Genomic DNA, 20013 nt, shown 5'->3' with positions numbered 1-20013 from the left:
GAAAAATAATTCACCTTTTTTCGCGTTCATGTTGTGGCAGATGCTGCCACTATTGTATACAGTATGCTGAAATTAAACTTATCCTGATTTAACCCGATGAGAGAACACAGGTGCTGCGTTTATATACGGTAAACCTCATTAATACGTACACGCTTAATAAGTAATTTCAGTTTAAATATAGTCGCGATTAATCCCCCACGCGGTCGCTATTGAACCTAATGTATTGGCTGACCGCTTAAACTGTAGTCGCTTAACACATGCCAAATGGTTAGTGCATAATATTTAGTTTATTCTTCATCGTGCACAAGCATGGGATTGGCAAAATGCTGTATGTGCTGACCACAGAGAGCGAAGTTGCGACGCACGGACCTTTCCCGGAGTGCAGTCGCCACCGACAGCGACGTCAAAACATGGTAGCCATGATCTGTTTCCTGCTCCGACAGCTATTAGTGCTTCCATGTCGTCATAATGGATGACAATGTGGAAGATGGCCCTCCCAAATCCGACGTGGCTAGTGCGTTGACTGTCACGAGAGTGTCCGCAGAGAAGTGGGGCCAAGTGGAGAAACTGGCTCGCGACCTTGCCGAGTTTCAGGATGCCATCTTCGCTGCAAGGCCGATATGGCAGCAAGTGAAAATCGCAGATTTTTTGCTGCCTGCTGTCAAGTAAGACATATCTGTGTGTGTTTTTGAGTGAGAATTGCAATGTATTTTTGGCCGGTAAGTCTATATAGCTGCTCCTCTGCCATTATTAGTCAATTACTACATCGCTTAGTGCATACCTGATCCAAGTTCCCTGCCAACTACGTATTAACGAGGGTTTACTGTGTAGTACCACACAATACTAACTGCCAAATGTTGAGTCTAAGCAACATTTTGTTATTTAGCCAGAAATGTCTGGCTGTCTTAGTGATGCAGCTTGCTCTAGTATGTTACGTCCGCTGTGTATGGGATGAAAGTCAGATTTATTGCTTCAGTTTGGTACATGATCATGTACAGTCAATGATGTAAAACATTTGAACGTATTAGGAAAATACTTGTATTTTCGAGCGGTGGCAATTCAATTCAATGACCTAGTCGAATATTGACTCAGCGATTCGAGAATCAAATCAAATAGGATAATATGTGATTCATTATTCGAGTGTTATGAATATTCACACACTCCTACAGGTGGACATAACATTTGCTCCACAATTTAAACTGCTGATGAATATCTGTCATAGTGCCCCCTTCTATGACAGTAATAAATAAGTTTCCATAGGCCACCACTAAATTTCTTCTGGAGCATCCAAAAGAATAAAATGATAACTATACTGAAAAAAAGGAAAGAGAGTAAATTTGTTACAAACAAGACTTAATTCTTTAAGTGGAAGAAAAAATATAAACAATAAAGAACAATGCATTCATTGAGCACAGTAAGTTAAGTAGTGCTTTAAATAAGGTCACATGAACTGAGTTCCTAAAGAAGACTAAACACTCAATGGTCGTAAATGGATGTTTATATGGAAAAAGACAATGAAAAGGCTCAAACAGGGTAACAACAAAGAAAGCTCCAAGAAGGAGCACACATATCGCAATCTAGAGGCAACAAAAACATCAGCATAACAGAGAAAGACCACACCTTATGTGCACCAAAAAGATATACTGAAAATAGCAGTTAGAAAGATGCAGAAAAATTCACAAAGGTACAGCTACTTACAAAAGCTATCACACATTCTAAACATGCTACCGAGTGGTGATGCCAATAAAATATTTATCTACTAGCCACAGACATGAAGGCAGAGAAAGAGTGGAAAAAGGTCGTCAACAATAAACTTATCAGGCCAGCATCAAGGCAAATTACATGCATAACCTTCATCAAATGAGGCATGGTCAGTGTTGATAGTGGAGCTGTTTATTCCATGTATTGTCATGCATTTCTTTTCTAGTGTATTGCTTTGTGTTTTGCTTTTCTCTACGTCTGTGGTGTTGTAACTTTCCTCTACCCTATCTTTTCTTTTCACCTGCATCTTTCTCAGCTGACCTCTCTGCCTTTCTGTAAATTAATTCTCCTCTCTCTACATCTTTCTTATGGCCATGGGAATCCTCAGGTGTCCAGTGAGGAGTGAGACAGTTGTGATGCTCCTGGCACTTAATTTCCTATCTCGTTTTCCACTTTGAATACAGCAAAACTGCTACATTACTATTAGGAGAAGCTTTGTCAGACTCCAGCAGCAGTGACAAGAGCTTAAAGCAACAAAGAGAAATATGAGCAGCAGTCAGTCTTTCTTGCAGTTTTCCAAAAAACTAGAATTCCTTTGAACTCAGCAGCTCTCATGCTCCTACTGGCCTCATTTCTTTTGACAAAGACTGTAGGTGCCATAGTTATGTGATTCTGCACAATCTGGCCTAATTAAGGTCCCAGTGCTACTAGTGTCCATCCAATGCAATAAAATAAAAACACAGCAGGCTTGTGCAACCTTGCATAATTGCAGCCCAATTTCCAGCTATGCTGTTGCTTTTGAGCAGTTGCATCAATCATTTCCAAACCACACACTCTAAAATGTTACTTATATATGAGTCATCATAGGGAACCTATATGGGGCAAATTTAAGCTCAATGTCATTATTTGTTCTCTCACACCTAGAAAACATGGATTTATTGCTAGCAAAATGTTGTAGAAACACACATGCAGACAGCAAACTTTGCATGCACAGATGGAACGTGCCCCCCCCCCCCCCCCCAGTTGACATTGAATATTAGCTTGGTGCCACTCTTGTTTCTTCAAAGACAGCAATGATACATTTTATTGTCTTTGTATCATACCTGTAAATAGAGAGAACAACAATTGAGAAATTACTTGCAATGTTTATAAATAGGAGCTGAACTTTAAGCTTTCACCACACATTACCACTACTATGCCCCTGAATTTAAAAAAAATGTCCACTCTTAGAGAAAACATGCGAATGTGCAGCTGCCGGGGAATTACTTTGTGCAGGTGCAGTGAGAACTAATATCGGAGCTGCAGCACGTTGTCTACTACTCTGCCAGCACTCGCAAAGCCTTGCCTGATGCCGCACCATAATTTTGCTTGCATCACGATGTACCATGAATGAACACTGGCCTATCGTACCATCGTACATAAAGCAATGGGAGTTATTGTCTGTCCCAGGAGAAACTAGACAAAAGGGTAAAGAACTGCTCTGAGAATATGTGCATCTCTTACATAAGGCAGTGTTTATGAGGCACTCCTTGGAATTTTCGTGACCGTGTTTGTGACACTTTAAAAAATCAGAGGAGCTGAGGCACAAAATACAGCATGAGCCTTTCACACAATGTGTTGTGTGACTCCTTGCATGCCCGATATCTCTTAGTCTTCTCTGTTATATCTACTCAGTGAGCCTCTTTAATGTGCAATCACAAACAGTAAATGCACATTGGTGCACCGTTATATAAATGCAAACACCTCACTCTAATGTACGACCAGTGAACTTGTGTTCAACGGCAAAACGATGAAATGTACAGACATGGTGGACATTAACATGGAATACACCCCCCCCATGCTGCCAACTATACAAATAAAAATGGTCATCAACCCTGTCGCTTCTTCCCACTGTATACAGGGCACTACAGACAGAACAGTTGGGCGTGAGCAGTGCTGATAATTTTTACAAGTTAATTAGGTAAATTGAGACGAGTGGCCTATAAGCACACAAGCTTACAGGATGCCGAGAGATATTTAAGCAAACAACTCCTCCATCAATAAAACGGACATTACTGGACTACTTGTTAGTCAATTTTAGCAGTTTGTACTGCCAGGTGCCACAAAATTCTTACCATGTTATGAAGGGTGATACGAATGACTGGCATTCATGCACCACAATGCAAGCAAAGCTGTGGTGACAGCGTCATGTTAGTTGTGTGCACCGGCAAACTAGCAAATAACATGCGGTAGGACCTGCCTAAGGCTCTCAATGCACCTGTGCAAAGTAGTGCTTTTAGCAGCTGCATGCACCATGTTGCAGAGTATCACTGCATGCTTGCATCTTTCCTCAAAAAGAAAGAGACAGAACATTTACTGAAAGTAACCGAAATGCAGTTTGTAGGTTGTGTAGGAGGTTACATAAGGCCTTCTGTCGGGAGGAGTAGACGAGCCTGCACAGTCTTCCAAGTAAAATAGTAAAGATTGTGTATAATGGCAATTGATTCCAAGCAATTGATTATGGAAATTTTGCAAATCTGCAATTAACTGACTCTCCTGAAGCATTACCTGCACATGCCCCTTAAGATGCCACCTGTTCTCTTAAAATGTAAACTATATGGAACATTTGGTTCTTTCAGGGCATCAGGCAACAATTGTACAAGGTTCCTAACATTGGCTTTGAATGCTAAGTAATTTTATACAAAGACTGTAACTGTAACTTTATACACAGAATTTAATTTTCTAAAGACTGCCAAAGTGTTGAACAAACATCACCCAGAACCTGCTGCCATCCCCATCACATTTGCAAACATTAAAATTTGTAAAACCTTGTAGACACAATGTTGAAAGAGAATGGGGGGGGGGGGGTGTGAATGTGATAGCACACATTGTTTTTAAAACTTGGCCTGATCACACATAATTTAAGAGATATATAAACACTTTATTGATGATGGTTTACCATAAGACACAATGCATGCAAACACCAGTAAACTTATAACAATACAAGCTTACAGCCTTTTTTTAGACCTCAGTGATTTTTTTCAAATGCTATGCTGTTGGTAATTTTACCTACTTCAGGTGTGTATCTGTATAACTTGGTCAAAGCAACTACCTTCCTTGGGTCCTTTAACCATCAGAAGACTTCTAACTGAATATTTCGAGACTAACAAGCAAAACCTTTTTCTGAAATAGAAATTATTCTGCGTAAATATTATACAAGCATCTGTAAATTGTAAATGGTCACAGGCTGTTGTTTTATTATCACCTGCTTTTACAAATTTTTGCTGCTTAGGCAAAAGGGAGGCAGTTCGTCAAGTGCTTGAGAGCTGTCACATGTGAACTGGGAGCAGGAACTGCTGCCTCCGCTAACGCTTTTAATGCGCATTCGGTGATGGCACCAAAGTGCTAACTGGTCATGCGTAAGCGTAGATGTGCACAGCAATGCACTGGCAAGTTTTTCTGGTTACATGAAGAATGAAGGTAGCCACTTAATTTGTAGAGAATGTTTTGCTCAGATTGGCAACTGTACCTGAGAAATGAAAATTTAAGATGTTTTTTGGAAACATTAAAATTCAAGGATTTTGAAGGAACTGAAAACACAATTTTTGTAAGGGTTTTTAAGAAACTGCAACGACCCTATGCTAAAGAAAAGTGCCACGTCAATGACAGGAGAACTGCCTGTACCATTCGCAACGTTCACAAATGGTAACTGTGCCATGCGGTTTGTTCGTGAGCCAGTAACACAACTAGCGGCCTTGGTGGAACAGGGGACTACTACGTTTACAGGCACAGTGCCTGAAAATTCAATGCCGTTACAAAGTGGGACAAGTGTGCGGTATTCTGAGAAAGCAGATGTGGTTTGTACACTAAATAGTCAAAAAAAAAAAAAAAAAAAAAAAGAAAGGAAAAAAAGAAAAAAAGAAGAAAGCGTAGTCAATGATCAGGTGAGAGAAAAAAAGTCACACATGGATGCTAGACATTGTGTGCCTCAAAGGCATTGCAAAAAGACCCACTGCATTATTTAGAGTCTCAAGTGCCTGGAAAGAAGCTTTCCTATAATCCCAGGCTTTCACATATCCTGCAGTTGCTCTAGCAAAGTCTTTTTGGCTAGTTTGCTTTGCTGATGGTGCTACGGTGCCGATGGCAAGAGCTACGGCGGCTCTTGCCAGCAGGGCGCGTCGGCGCGAGCGACGCTTGCTCGTACCGACTACAGCGTCGTCGTCTCCGGAGTCCTGGCCTGGGATCGTGCCGTCGAGTCGCAAAGCTGCTGCTGTGACCGGCGGACGCCAGCGGTGTAGCCAGGGACAATGTCGGCTCGCATGCTATGGACAGCGTGTGGACATTTCCTCGGCGCGGCCACTGTTGCGTTGATGTTAGACCGTGGGACATGTCTCGCCGGAATATGTGGTGATTTAAGGTTGGGGGGATGTGGGGATGTGTTTTTCCCGCACGGCGCGTCTCCTGTAAATCGGCTCCGCCGCGAGGCCTGCGTGATGCCCGCGGCGGTCGATGTGGTTGGGGCGCAGTGCGAGAGATGGCGCGAGTGTTGCGCTGCTAACGCCGCCTCACGGCAGGGTTACTTGGGGGCGCAGGGGAGGACAGGCTGACTCTTCCCCGGCGGGTCGGCGAACAGCGTGGACATCCCGCGCGCCGCCGACCCATGCTTCTGCGAGACCGCCTCGCATGGCCGCCTCGGAACGCGCCACCGTCCACGTGACCGTACACGCGAATGACCAGGTGTTGGGATCCAGCATGGGGCGAACATATTCGCTCGCTTTCCGGTCGCGGTGAGTCGGACTTCTAGATTTGTCGCGCGCGCATCGGCATGTTTTGTGGATAGCAACTCGGCTAGCAGGCATTGATCTATGAAAGGTGCAATAAATGCCCTTGTGATTGTGTGCACTACTGTGTTGTCGTTCCTTTGTCCCAAGAGTACGGGTGTGCGAGAACCCCACAGGCTAAAATGTTACATGGTTTCAGCTACAGATATACAGTTAACTTCCATTAATTTAACCTCGATGTGACTGACAGCATTCATCATATCCGGCAGGTTGAATTAAAACAGGCAGAAAAATAAGATCAACACATACCACAACTTTATTGGCAGCATTTACCCGATTCTACTGCCTCTCCAAACCTAGCACGCATTAAATTTTTATGGTTTCAATGTAAGAAACGCAATGTGCACCCAAATCCAACAATCAGCCTATTTTATAAGAAGAAATGCTGCAGTTTGCCTGAAGGGTGAAGCATTCATTGCAATAACAATGCCTATTACACAACAGCACAATGTAAGCACCGTAGTTTTATCAGCCGTACAATTGCAGTAAAGGTTCACTTACTTACTAAATTAGCAAGCATAGTGTCATGTAAATATAAGCAAACATGAACTGATCTCACTCGATGACTGCACGCACACACCATCATAATGCTATTATGATCAACGCGAACTGAGGGGAGCGAATGCTTCTGCTGCCTCTCCCTTCACTGTCTCCAAAACTTGAGATTACACAACCTCCAGCATTAGGTGCACGCAAAGACAACGTACATGCAGCCACCAACTTTCGGCCCTGCCAGAAATTATCTCCAAGTGAGGGCACGGCAGTGAGCGGCAAGGCTAGAGGGGGAGATGCATGTGAGGAGGTGCCACAATGGCGATGGTGACGGCGAAAACTTGCCTGGAGTGTCAACATAATCACTATCACAATAAGAAATGTGGCATGCCTGCAATTATGGCAAGCAGAAAAAGATGGAACCTGCAAAACTTCCCTTCAGATAATGGAAATTTATTTACCCTCAATGTCCATCACTGTCACTCTTAAACAGCTAGATTTTAACACTGCTATGGGCCACAACATCATCTCCCGTGCCACCTACTGGATCTGATATTCTGTATTTCTTTATAGTCATTGCAACCATGATGAATGGGAAGTTGGCTACCACCTAGAATAACAATTTTAAAACTTCACCCTTTGACGCAGGCAAGGCTCTGACATACTGAGAGCATGCTCTGTTGCCATTAGGTTAGCATGCCCAATAACTTCTCTTTTGAATGAGCTTTTGTAATGAAAGCAGCATGTCATCATTGCCAAAGTGCACAAAACTTGCTCCATCGTCATCTTGTGATGTCATGGGGACGACAATGGCATCAACAGTAAGTTAATATCAATGCCAAAAACATGGTTTAATGTTTATATCGAAGTAACCCATGGGCCCCATTCAAACCCATTTTCCTGGGGAAAGGTATGCATTAGAATTGGTTAAATACCATAACCATTAATTGTTATCTCCCAATTTCACTTGAAAATATACAGAGGGCAGGCCAAAATATGCGTTTTCTTTGTAAGATAATTTGTGTTTGACGTATGCACTTCCTCTAGTGCTGCAAAGTCACATGCTCACGCCATTTAAATCACAGCTGGAATCCCCATTGGGGTCAGCATGCTCGTCTAAATATCTGGTAAGGGCTGATTTTCTGATTGGAGTGACAGTCTTGGCCTGTAGAAATGTACAGGCAACGGCATGAAGCTTTGGTCAGGATTGAATTAAACAAAAAATAATTAACCGAAGTCGAATGACCAGTAGTGTACTGTACAAAACATAGTTATTTAATGAATTGCATTGCCATGAGAAATGGAACCAGTGTCTGCGTTTACAAGATAGGCTGCTGCAAAAACACCACCAACATGTGAAGCAGTAACCATATGAAAACTACGGAACATAAGAGGGGAAGTTGCAAGGACAATCTTCAACTTAAAGGGATGTCTCAAGCAAAGAAGAGTCCCTTGTCATTCATGGCAACAGCAACTCTGACAGTAGCAATCACACAAGCGTGGGCAAATTTATGCTGACAACCACTCAATATACCCTAGCTGCACAAAAGCTTAAAGAAACAGTGCAAGGTATGGATAAATAAAGCAAGGTTTAACAACTGCAAGCAGCACTTGTTGCAAAATAAAGATGGCCAAGATTATTAAAAACAATGAACATGCAAGGACAGCTTGAAAATAAATGTGATTAGTGGATGTGGCTCATTACTCAGTACTGAATACTGACACTCTATTCACTTGCATGCAACTTGGCCTGGACTTACACATGTGAATATGTTTTTAAACACAACATCCATCATACTCCAATATATCCAACATCTGATGGTAGCACAAATTATACGTCTCAACATGACAGAACACCTTGATCAGTCAAGTTTCGTTGTCCTGAGAGGTGCTTTAGCATTATGATGAAAGACAGCATGCGGTAGTACTTCACCTACTTGGTGTACGATGAAGTCTTGACCTTTTCACGCACACTTAGGCCTGTCATTAAGTTCCTTCTTGAGAGCTACTTGAAAAACGGCAATGAACTACTTCACTGTGCAGTATCCTGGTGACGATGATGCTTTCTCATGTGTCTGCTCCGTTGAACAAAGTGCACGAAGGACATGGAACAGACAGAGCAGCGGAGAGGCCGCTCGCCTGTGTGCGTGCACATGTGTGACTTGAGGTGGGCCTTCTGGGAGAAGCTCCGAGTGCAGATGTGGCACTGGAATGGTCGTTCGCCTGTGTGGATGACCCGGTGCCTGACTAGAGATGATGGTCTGTCAGCTACATAATCACAATGGTGACAGTAGTAGGGAGGCCCTGGAGGCGATGGCTGACGCCTTTTTTGCGTTGTGCAGTCCCGAGTCCTTTTTCCTGCTGCACAAGAAGAGATTGACATGGATCACTGTGGCATCACCTTAATGAGAAAAGGTAGGTCCCTGAATAAAGAGAAGCATTTTTTATGGCAAACCTGTTTGCCATTACCCCTTTTCGTTTAAATTGAAAAACTCTTCGAATAACTTGCTATGACATGTATGAAATCATAATTCAGCTCACCAGGTGTATGTGCACCAATGTTAAGGTTATTGCAGTCATAAAGCTCCTTTCTTAACCGTGGTCAAGTAAAGAATACCATGCATAAAGCCAAGGCGAAGTAACCTGCTTTCATAGGACTGCAGACTTAGTCATGTCATGGTGTTGCTTTATACAGTTATATTTAGTGGAATTATTAGTTCTGCTGCATTACAACTTCTTTCAGAGAGTCTGTAATATATTCATAACCTCACTAAACAAGAAAAAGAGAAAAAGTGCACAATCATGACACTGGCAAAAATAATTTACCTTCCAATAGTCAAAATAAGCAGCACTACATCATCACATGCATCATATTCATTAGACATAATAATTCATGACTCTGCACAACTGTGGATCATGGTGAGAGATTGCCAAAGCATCATTTTTGTTGCTTTCTGTATTGAAATTGATTCAGTGTATCTCATTTGATGGACGTCAATAAACCTGACCAATAAAAGTTACTTTGAGTGCAAAGAAATGTACTTCTACAAGAAGTTTTTGTGAACACCAATGGCAAGAACTTTGATGACATGACAAGAAAAAAATAAAGAAAAAAAGGCGAGCAACAAAAAAGCTGGCCCTGAAACTTTCCTTTCTGTGCTTTTCCTAGAGCCCATGAATCTGAAATTATCCACTGTGAGAGCAGTGCTCTTCTGACATGTCATGCTACACTTAAAAGGGCACCTCACCAGGTCTGGCCATTTTGAGCTGACAAGTGCAGAGTTTACAATGCGCGATAACGATCGTGCCTGCAAAGTATTACATCACTACATGCTGCAGAAAGATCTGAAATTTCAAACTGAACGTCGTTTTCCTTTCTCCTTGTAGCCGCCGTGCTCTAAGCCAAAGGATGACGTACACGTGCTAGTGCGCCTACATACATGTGTTCGCACTGTGACGTCGCTCGTGGTGACACACTACTTCGAAAATTATTCAAGCCAACATCTGTTATTTGTGTAATATATTGCTAGAATAGAGGAACTAAAGCTTTGATAAATAATAAAACAGAAAAACCGAACGTCTGCATGTTTTTGTTTTACTGTGCACTGCAGAAAGAGATATGCACTTCCATTTCGTCTGCTTGTTCCCACATCGTGCAGTTGTGTGCGCAGACACTGAAACTATGCCATTTTCTATCGTGTTCCATCACGGGATCATGCTCTGTGATCCGCTTGTGTTTGCCTCAGTAATTGTGTAGCACTGACTTATACCGCTAGTCAGGTGTCCTCGTGCACAGCCCGCAAAATTGTGCGTTGCGCGAAACGATACAATCACAAGAGGTCGCGCGTGACGCCATCAGCAGAAGTGCACCACACCGCAAAGAAGCAAGGAGAAAAAAAATGAAGGCGGGGCCCATGACGTATGTGCTACGTGATCCTCGAGCTCCGGTATGGAAGAACGCAGGGAAGGAATTTCGCTTGTGGAGGCTAGACGGGGCAAGTGGAGAGAGCGTCTATGTCTGCGGTGAAGCTCACCTCCTGAAATCATGGGTTCGTGATACTGAAATATTTCTATCTCGGCTATTAATGAGCTGATTTGAAAAAATTTTGTGGTAGAACGCTCCCTAGAAGACATCTAACAACTTCCAGCATATAATTGAAATCTGCTATGGGGCCTGGTGAGGTGCCCTTTAACCTCTCCTTGTGTTTTCTGTGTATATATGTTTAACAAGAAGCCAACAATGTGCTACCAAAGCCAAAGAACATGCTACCAACTAAAGTCAGTCTTTATGCAGATGATCGAGTTATCTGTCGCACAATTACCAGTCATGAAGATCATGCCATACTGAATAGAGCCTTTTCCAACTTTCATACTTGGTGTAAGAAGTGGCAGATGAACACCAATTTTCACAAAACTGTCTCTATGTCCTTCTCGACACGTACTAAACAACTGCACCTTCCTTATTATTTCAATGGTATTCCTCTAGAAAACGTTTCTGAATATAAGTATCTTGGCATTCTATTCCCACACGATTTATCCTGGTCCAAACATATTGAAGCAACCTGTTCTAATGCTCTCTCACGTCTAGGTTACCTAAAGCGTTCTCTGCGCTGAGCCCACAAAGTAACAAAATTGCTCACTTAACCATAATGCCGCTCATCTTGGATTACGGATGTGCCATTTGGAATCCATACCTGAAATCTGACATAAAAAACTCGAATCCGTCCAAAAAAAAAAAAGGGTATTCTATTTGTATACCGGTGTTACAACAAGGACTTCTCCCCCTCTTCTAACCTTCCCTACTTGAACTCTTCGCTAGTAGAGCGGCGTAATGTAGAAAGTCTTAAGCTATTTTACACTACTGTTAACTCTGAGCATTGCTCATCCTTGGAATACATTAAGTTTGCTAAAGCGCCTAACCCACAGAATTTTCACCCTCTAAATATAACACCCCTGTACACCTGCACCGAGAAATTCAAATATAGCTTTTTTTCCCCGATCCATTGAATTGTGGAACCAGCTTCCCCCTAACATACGAAAACTGACACCTGATAATTTTGTTAAGGCAATGACTGGTTCATGCCCATGGTTGCTAGGATCATGTATTATATACCATGTTTATATGCATATATGTATGTATTGAGACCATTCTGTTTCTTTTTCATATTTTGTTCACTAGTGCTTTGCTGGGTGCCTTGTACCTTTGATTTGTGTACGTCCTTTTGCTGTGTGTGTGGTACCCCTAAATTTTGTACCCCACTACTGCGATAACCCTTTTAGGGTTGCAATATGTATAAATGAATTTAAAAAAAAAGAACAAAGACACTATGGACAACACAGGGGAAATTACTCGTACTTAATAATTGAATTAAAGAAATGATAAAATTATGGCAATGAAAGTGGATGAAAAATAACTTGCCGCAGATAGGGAACGATTTCATGTCTTTGCATTATGTGTGCGATGCTCTAACCAACTGAGCTACCATGGCACCAGTTTCCCCTCCACCTTTTTGGGTATTTATGTTTTACTACTAGAACTAACCTTGGGTGTGTTAGCCAACGCCCCCACTCACAATTCTAAGCGGTGGATGTGGAACATCTTTTCTGCCACAGGCATGATGAGTATGTGATCTTATTGGGTGAAGGCAACTGGTCAATAAATCTGCACATGCTACCTGAAGGCATCAATGTTGCTGGATTCAAGACCCTAGCAATGTAATGAACAAGAAGAAAGGGGTGAACTGAGGGGCCTGATTTTTATTAATAATGAGAAGCCAACAACACAAAGGACAACAGAGGGGAAATTACTTATTAATTAAATTAAAGGAATTATAAATTAATGGCAATGAAAGTGTATGAAAAAACAACTTGCCGCAATCATACGTCTTTGCATTACGCATGCTGCACTTAACCGCTCCCTGTGTGCTTTTTTGTGTGTGCGTGCATGCGTGTGTGTGCGTGTGTGTTATTTTTGCCAACTTTTTCTAAAACTCTGCAGCATTGAATCTATGCTCCATCTCAGCAGTTCCATGCAGCACTGTGGAAGCTATGGCACTTCGACTAATCAGGAGGGCAAACACATCTAAAGGTATCCATCTGCACTTTGTCATATTCTTAGGAGAAAGCACCTTGCCATATTTTTTTTTGCTGTGACATCCACTTGTATAAGGCTATATAGTGGTGATAGTAGCGAGTGCAGCAGTCCTTTCGACCACAGAGTTCGTGCTCGCAGTGCTACCACGCTCTCTATGCATTGCACCAAGCAAGCTCAATGCCAGCGGCTTCAGCCACTTCGTGCGACCCACCACTTTCTGGCTATACATACTGCATAGTGAACTTGGTGGACACCATGTTCATGAAAGAAGTGCTACCCAGAAAGTTGCCCTTTGCAGTGATGTGGCCATATATATATAAATTTGGTGGTTCTAAGAACAATATTGAATTCTCCTGACCAATGCACATTCATAAATTTTTGAATCAATCTTTTTTGTTATTTGCTCATTTTTGCTAGAGTCATAGAGGTGCTAAATTTTGTGTACCGTAGCACATTGTTGAACAATTCACTAAAAACAAAGCAAGTGCCGAGGTATAAGTGTATTTGTAAGCTGAATGAAAGGCTTCTACACAAACTTGCAAAAGCAGAGCTACTTATAATATAAATTTAGCCAGGAAAATATCCATTAACATTCAAACTACATTTTTTCCAGATAAGCAGCTGCATTTGCAGGCCTCAGAGCTTAGGCCCTGCTGCACAGAACTACTGAGACAAAGCATACGGCTCTCTTCACTGCAACTAACAAGGAATCTTGTCCATGATCCCCAACCTCTGCTTGCTATTAGAACAAACTCATGGCACTTCTGTATCACTGAATGGTACACCCAAAGGCTGTGAAAAACACTTTTGACAACCTTCTTCAAATTACAAGCTGACAGTTTGCTAAGCCATGTCTTGCAGTGTTCTGCTGACAAGCTCACCATCTCGTAATTTTTTATGATGCTGCATCATTTCCATAAGGCTGCACAAGAGTACTACTAGCACCTTTTATTATATTTGAAGACGGGTGCTTTTACATGAATGCAAACATTACACAGTTGGTGACAGTAAAGTAACGCAAGAGAAGCTTTTCCCACAAAGGTGTGCCTGAGTGCACTCTCTTTCCTTCAGCACTCATAAAAAAAAGTTATCCCAGGCCTTACAGAGAAATGGAGAGAAGCTATTGCCTTCCCCACCAGTGCACAACCATCCAACAACAGCCGAGAATGAACAGCTAAAAAGAGCTGTAGCAGGCAGCATAGACACTAACAAAACTGCAGCAACACCACATAGAATCAGCTAGGAAATGTAAATAGAAATATTCTGCCAGGAAAGTGAAGGCGCTCAATACCGAGTGTTCCACACAAATGCAAAAACACATTGGCGGAACACAGTAGAGGAAACTACATTTTGAAAGTGGTGAGGTCCTCATCCAGCAGTGTGATGTATACTGCTTGTATAAAGTTTCAATAGCATGTAGTAGTGAAGGTGCATACACACACATACATTATGCAGCGGCAATGATCCACAATTCGGTTGTAAGTAATCGGTGGATGTAAACACGCATGCACACATGCAACGAGAGGACTAGTGAGTGACAACTGTCAGGCAGGCACATGCACACACACTCTTCAAGTGCTTCTGCGGCTGCATTCTTGACATGCTAAAGACTAGTGCAACAGCAAACTCTCCTAAAGTTCATTCTTGTCAGTAACTATTCTGTTCACGTCAGTGGCAATTTCTAAGATTCTCTTGGTACATAGTTGATTGAACACTGAATGTGAATAGAATGTAATATCGTTGTTAAATAAGACAAGGCTCATCCCACTGCACATAATAATGTAAATTGCACTGAAGAGGGTTATCTGCCATTCTTTGCAATAGCATCTGAAATGGCCATTGGATTTATTGGGGGCATGATGATAGCCATGGATAGTGAATAAATGAATAAGCTGCTCTAAAGTCCTTGCGTCCGCTAATATAAAAAAACGTGTTTCATTTTGAATTCAAACTTGGAGTCGTTGATATTGCCAAACCATCACACGTAGGATGCAGAAAGAAGATCTTCGAGAACTGAAAGAGAAGCAAATGAAGGTATATTGTTTAAAGTACATAAACCCATAAGAAGTAATGCAACTGTCATTGAGCACTTCAATGAGTGCATACACAGTAAAAACTTGCTATGCAGGAATGTGGTGTTACCTGTAGTGAAGTTCCCCATGTGGCAGTTCAATCAGGATGAACATGGTGAGATGTACAGTGCACACAATTCAAACACGACATTTGGAATGCATGGCTGCCGGCACTTGTTGCACCACCAGTGGGCACTAGGCAAACTGTGCTGATGCATTGTGATATACATGGTGTGATGCATGGTGACTGCGTTTGGTCCTCCAGCGCTCACTGGTGGCGCAACAAGTGCTAGCCACCATAATCTTGAGCATCACGTTTAGGTTGCTGAGCATTGTACATCTTCTTTGGGATTCTTGTTGTAACCTTCAGGAAGTTACCATATAGACTGAGCCATAGTTGTACTAGTTTTCTTAAGATTCACTGCCACCAAAGCACCTGTTTGATTTGATTTCAGATAATAAATACCCTGTACTGACTATACTAGAAATTACTGTACAGAATGCTGAGATGCCTAACACACTGGCAGGGTGAAAAGCAAGCTGGCATATGACTATGACTACTGCTAGACTTTGTATGCTGTAATTGTTGATTTCTTAAAAAAATTGGTAAGAAAGAGAGTTCTTTTAATCACACAGGATGAAGGATGTGGCTATTATGCAGAAAAAATCAACAAACCCACTTTTTGTGACTCTTGCCACAACAGTATAGAAGTGCAAATATTCAGTAAGTGTAGTTGTCACGTGAGACTGCTGAGTAATACAGTATTAAAGGTTCATTATATTTCATGTAAGGCAAACAAGAGAATGAAGTCCGATAAAAGGGTGACACAGTATCACTACTTCATGGCCAAAAACGTTTCCCTTGTTTTTCTACACAGTAGCATGTTCACCATGATTCAAAACTAGCACTTCTAAACCATCAAGACATAACTTAATTGTTTTAAGATCATTTCAGCAAAACATACAGACCTAAACAAAGTAATTTATTTGATGAAATGAACTGCAACAGCAAATTAGATCAGTTTTCTAAAAAAAAAAAATAGGTGCTCTAAAGAAATATAGAGATATGAAGCATAAACAGACTGCAACCTATGAATCAGGTCAAATGAAGCTGAAAGTATGAGAATCACTAATTACCTCAAGTGTTCAGCCTTTTGCAAAAATGTGAAGGCTATGCTGTGGCTTCACCATATATATTTTTCAGGGCCCTCCCGACAATCCAGACATTTGGAAGGCAAGTACGGGAATTCTTTTCATTCTTGTGGCAGTTAGAACTCAAAGGAACTTAAACAGCCTGTAGTCAGTCTGATGGTCACAAGCAACCTAGTCTACATACTTCTGACAAAGACTACATCATAAAGGGAAGCAAAAATTTGTAATTAGTGGCTACAATTACTTTTGCTGTAGAAATCACACTTTGCAGTAGAAATCACACAAATGTGGGCAAATTTATAGTGATGAACATTCAACATTATTTAGCTGCGTAGAGGATTAGTGAAACATGTAGTGTATGGTATAGTTATGCACAGCAAGATGGCAGTTGCCAACATCAACTGATACTTGTTGGTAAAGAAGGAGGGACTAAACTGCTCGAAACGATGAAAGTGCCAAGCCTGATTGAAAAGATGGGATGTTTATAGCCGGCATGATATTTGGAGAATACCGGGGGTGGTCAGATCGAAAGACATTCAAAGAGTACCCAATTTTGTTTAAGATCTTTATTGAAACATGAAAATTTCAAATCTTAACGCCATTGGCTGCCCTTTAACTACTTGCCTTAGGTTGAGAAACATTCATCCAGCTTCAGAAAACAGCAGAGGCACAAGTTTAAGTTCCCTGTTCAACCAAAAGTTAGCACAATTTTGCACATACATTTAGACTGAAATAAAGATTTCCAGGATGATTAGCCAACTGCAAGCTACATGTAAACATAAAAATAGCTGCATGTGGTTTGCAAGCTACAGTTTGGCTATTTCTGAAATAGGTATAGACTGCATCTGCTAACACAACATCCAACAATATATTAGAAGACACCACATGCTACATTTCTTAGAACTTGAAGCTAATAATGCTAAAAACAGAGAATAGAAAATGCAGCACTGTGCTTGCACTATGCTTGTCTACTGTCACCTTGGTCCTGTTTTTAGCACTGTTACCTTCAAGTTACAAAATGAACCAAGCAGCCCAATTCAACATGGTCCTACTCTTCTTATATCGTATGAAACAATGAAACATAAAAAAAGAAAGACAACAGCTTGGTCAGGTGATGACTAGCACAAAACGATCATTCAGAAACAAAACAATTATACATCAACCTCCAAGGTGAATGCTTTGTAGCTGAAAACTTCGTGTGGCAAATTAAAACAGAAAATATAATTATTACTCTTTGCTTGCTTAAGAACTAGTGTTTCGAATCAAGAGACTGTACCAGATGAGAGGCTGACCCTTACCTTTTCAACTTATGGCTTTAAAAGCAGGTGCCTTAGATGTGTGTGATACAAAATGCCATTTTGCATATACATAGCTAAAGTTCTTAGGCATGCACCTGCCAACACTCGCACTCATTCAGCCATGCTCGTACATTTTTTGAAGTCTACAGAATCAAAAGACCTCCATTACAAGCAATAAGAGAAAAGCAGTTGTAGAAATGCCATTTCATCATTTGGTGTAGATCTTGTTGCAAGCAAAAAGCTAAGTTGCTGCAGCGACAAGTACTTTTGCTGCAGTGTTGAATTTACATCTATAAACCAGGTTGTCTAAATTTTATCTGAAATTATAATAAATTTATTGGAGCAACATCATGCACATTAATAAGGCAATCAGGATAAATATTACAAAACTAAGTTTCAGAGACTTGTTTTTTGCGCTTTCTTTGGCCGAGGCTCAGTGCAATTTTTTTGCTAAAATGCCGTTTTGGGGCAGGATAGCACAGGAGACTGCTCTTGGTGCAATTTGGCACAATTAGCACACATGTTCCACCATCGATAAAGGAGACTAAGTGCCCGTTTTAAAGACCCAGACTTTTGTTCATGCAATGTCCTGTATTTTGAAAGTATGTTGAAAGTAACAGAATACATACTTAGCATTTTGTACTGTATACAAATCTCCTCGGTATTTGCTTACTAAGTACTCCACTATGTAAACTTTTTGCCCAGTGTTTTACACCTTATCTTAGATCCTTTCTTTGAGCAGCTTCTACATGTCTGTGTTTTTCTTTCTTTTGAACATGCAACCACTTTGCAAAATATGATCAAAGAGCAAAAAGAACTTTATTGTGCTGCTTTGTTACAATCAATTATTCAAATGAATCTTCGGTCGAACGCACAAGGATGAGTGCATACAAGCTCACTTCAGCATAGCATTACCATATTTACTTAAATAATGGGCAGAGTTCCTAGTAATATAATACTACTGCATATTTAGGGGGGTGCAGTCATTGTGTGGCATAAAGGTTTTAGCATTTTAAGCATTTTAGATTACAGTATCAAAAGAAGCTCAGTGAGTCAGGTATACAAAATAGACAACGATATTAGAAGAATGTTGATTATCAACAAAAACTCTGCGTGTTCATTGACTATGGCTTTGGTTTGTGAACATGCTCCGCAATGTAGATTTTCCCGTTTAGCTTCCATGTGAACAGACTAGCTTAGACAGGTTTTAATTATATTTTGGTTTCTTGCTGCAGCTGAACATATCTGACCTTTGGCTTTTGGCATCTAAAGCTCATCTTCAGTTCTTTCCACATGTACCGCTGGGTGGTCTACAGACTACTTCACTGCATGGCTGCGACACAGGATGAACTCGGTTAAAAGTGAGAAAAAGGGCACATAATAGACTAGTACAATAGACACTATAGACACTGGTAAAATTGCCATGTATTATACTTTTTTTTTTTTTTTAGTGCAAAAGATGTGTGCTGGAAGTCGATACCTTTATTGATACGTGGTTTGAGATTGATAATGACAGCTTTATACTATGTTTATTCCAAGCTAGTTTGTGAAGATTGTGCCTGCGTAATATCACACTTAGGATCAGTAAGTATTTCAAGTGCAGCGCCATACACATAGCAACATACTATGTTATGTAGCAGGCAGGAATGCAAGTGTGAGAAGTGGCACCGTGGCACAGAACAGCTATGCTAGTGCTTAAGATGCAAGGAATGTACTCACTCTGGTGGCATGACCCCATGGGGCGAGGTGGTGTCAGACAGTCTTGATGCGGGGTGGTGCCTCTCCAGGGAAGCACACAAGGGTCCAAACAACTGCTCACCACACATCACATGCTCACCATACAACACAACAGTAGAGCATCAGTGATGATTTGAATATCCTCTGGAATATTGAATCCTCAGAGAGAAACGTGGGCACCTTTGTGAAACTGGTCACGACATCTTGTTTGGTCAGGCAATCCAGTAAACCCAGCTCTCAATACCTTGTCAAACTAGGAACACACATCATGTTGGTTGGATTTCGGTAAGATCTACACACCACTGCTAAAAGTGCTAATGTCTCTTAAATATTTCGAAAAGGCACATGCGTCCCCCAGCTATTGCTGCACATGAACTGCAACTACCAAGGGCTCACAGAAATTTGGGTATTGGCTTTTCTTGTGCCAATTTGTATACAAACCCCACTTACGTCATTATCGAATTTCAGTCGAAGGGTCCTTGTGTGTGTACTTTGTTCCAGCTGTGTCCGAAATCGCACTGTGCCACTCGTAGTCATGGAGCACCAACTAGTGACAGCACATGCACTGTCTCACTATGTAGCATCACGGTGACGACTCCTCAAGTGACATTTCATTTGACTGGCCTGCAGAAAGGCCAAGGGGCAGA

General features: G+C 41.4%; 1 protein-coding gene across 3 annotated transcripts; it reads right to left on the bottom strand.

Moving 5' to 3' along the window:
• Positions 1–1480: 1480 nt before the first annotated feature.
• Positions 1481–19944, bottom strand: LOC142579552 (uncharacterized). 3 transcript variants are annotated; one of them, XR_012827406.1, is made up of 3 exons: positions 19349–19944; positions 8951–9374; positions 1481–2804 (listed from the first exon to the last, which is right to left on the bottom strand). XR_012827406.1 is itself a non-coding variant. In XM_075689888.1 (2 exons), exons 1-2 carry the CDS (start codon positions 19365–19367, stop codon positions 9046–9048), a joined length of 348 nt encoding a protein of 115 aa, XP_075546003.1. In that variant the 5' UTR covers positions 19368–19944; the 3' UTR covers positions 8268–9045. The 3 variants fall into 3 exon arrangements, 2 of the variants coding, with proteins under 2 accessions (XP_075546003.1, XP_075546004.1); XM_075689888.1 differs by lacking the exon at positions 1481–2804 and having other exon boundaries at positions 8268–9374; XM_075689889.1 differs by lacking the exon at positions 1481–2804 and having other exon boundaries at positions 8268–9371.
• Positions 19945–20013: the final 69 nt, after the last annotated feature.

Source organism: Dermacentor variabilis, chromosome 4 (genome assembly GCF_050947875.1).
Source record: "Dermacentor variabilis isolate Ectoservices chromosome 4, ASM5094787v1, whole genome shotgun sequence".
NCBI classification, from domain to species: Eukaryota; Metazoa; Arthropoda; class Arachnida; order Ixodida; family Ixodidae; genus Dermacentor; species Dermacentor variabilis.
Note: the sequence above shows the minus strand (reverse complement) of the source record. Positions and strands in the feature narration are given on the sequence as shown.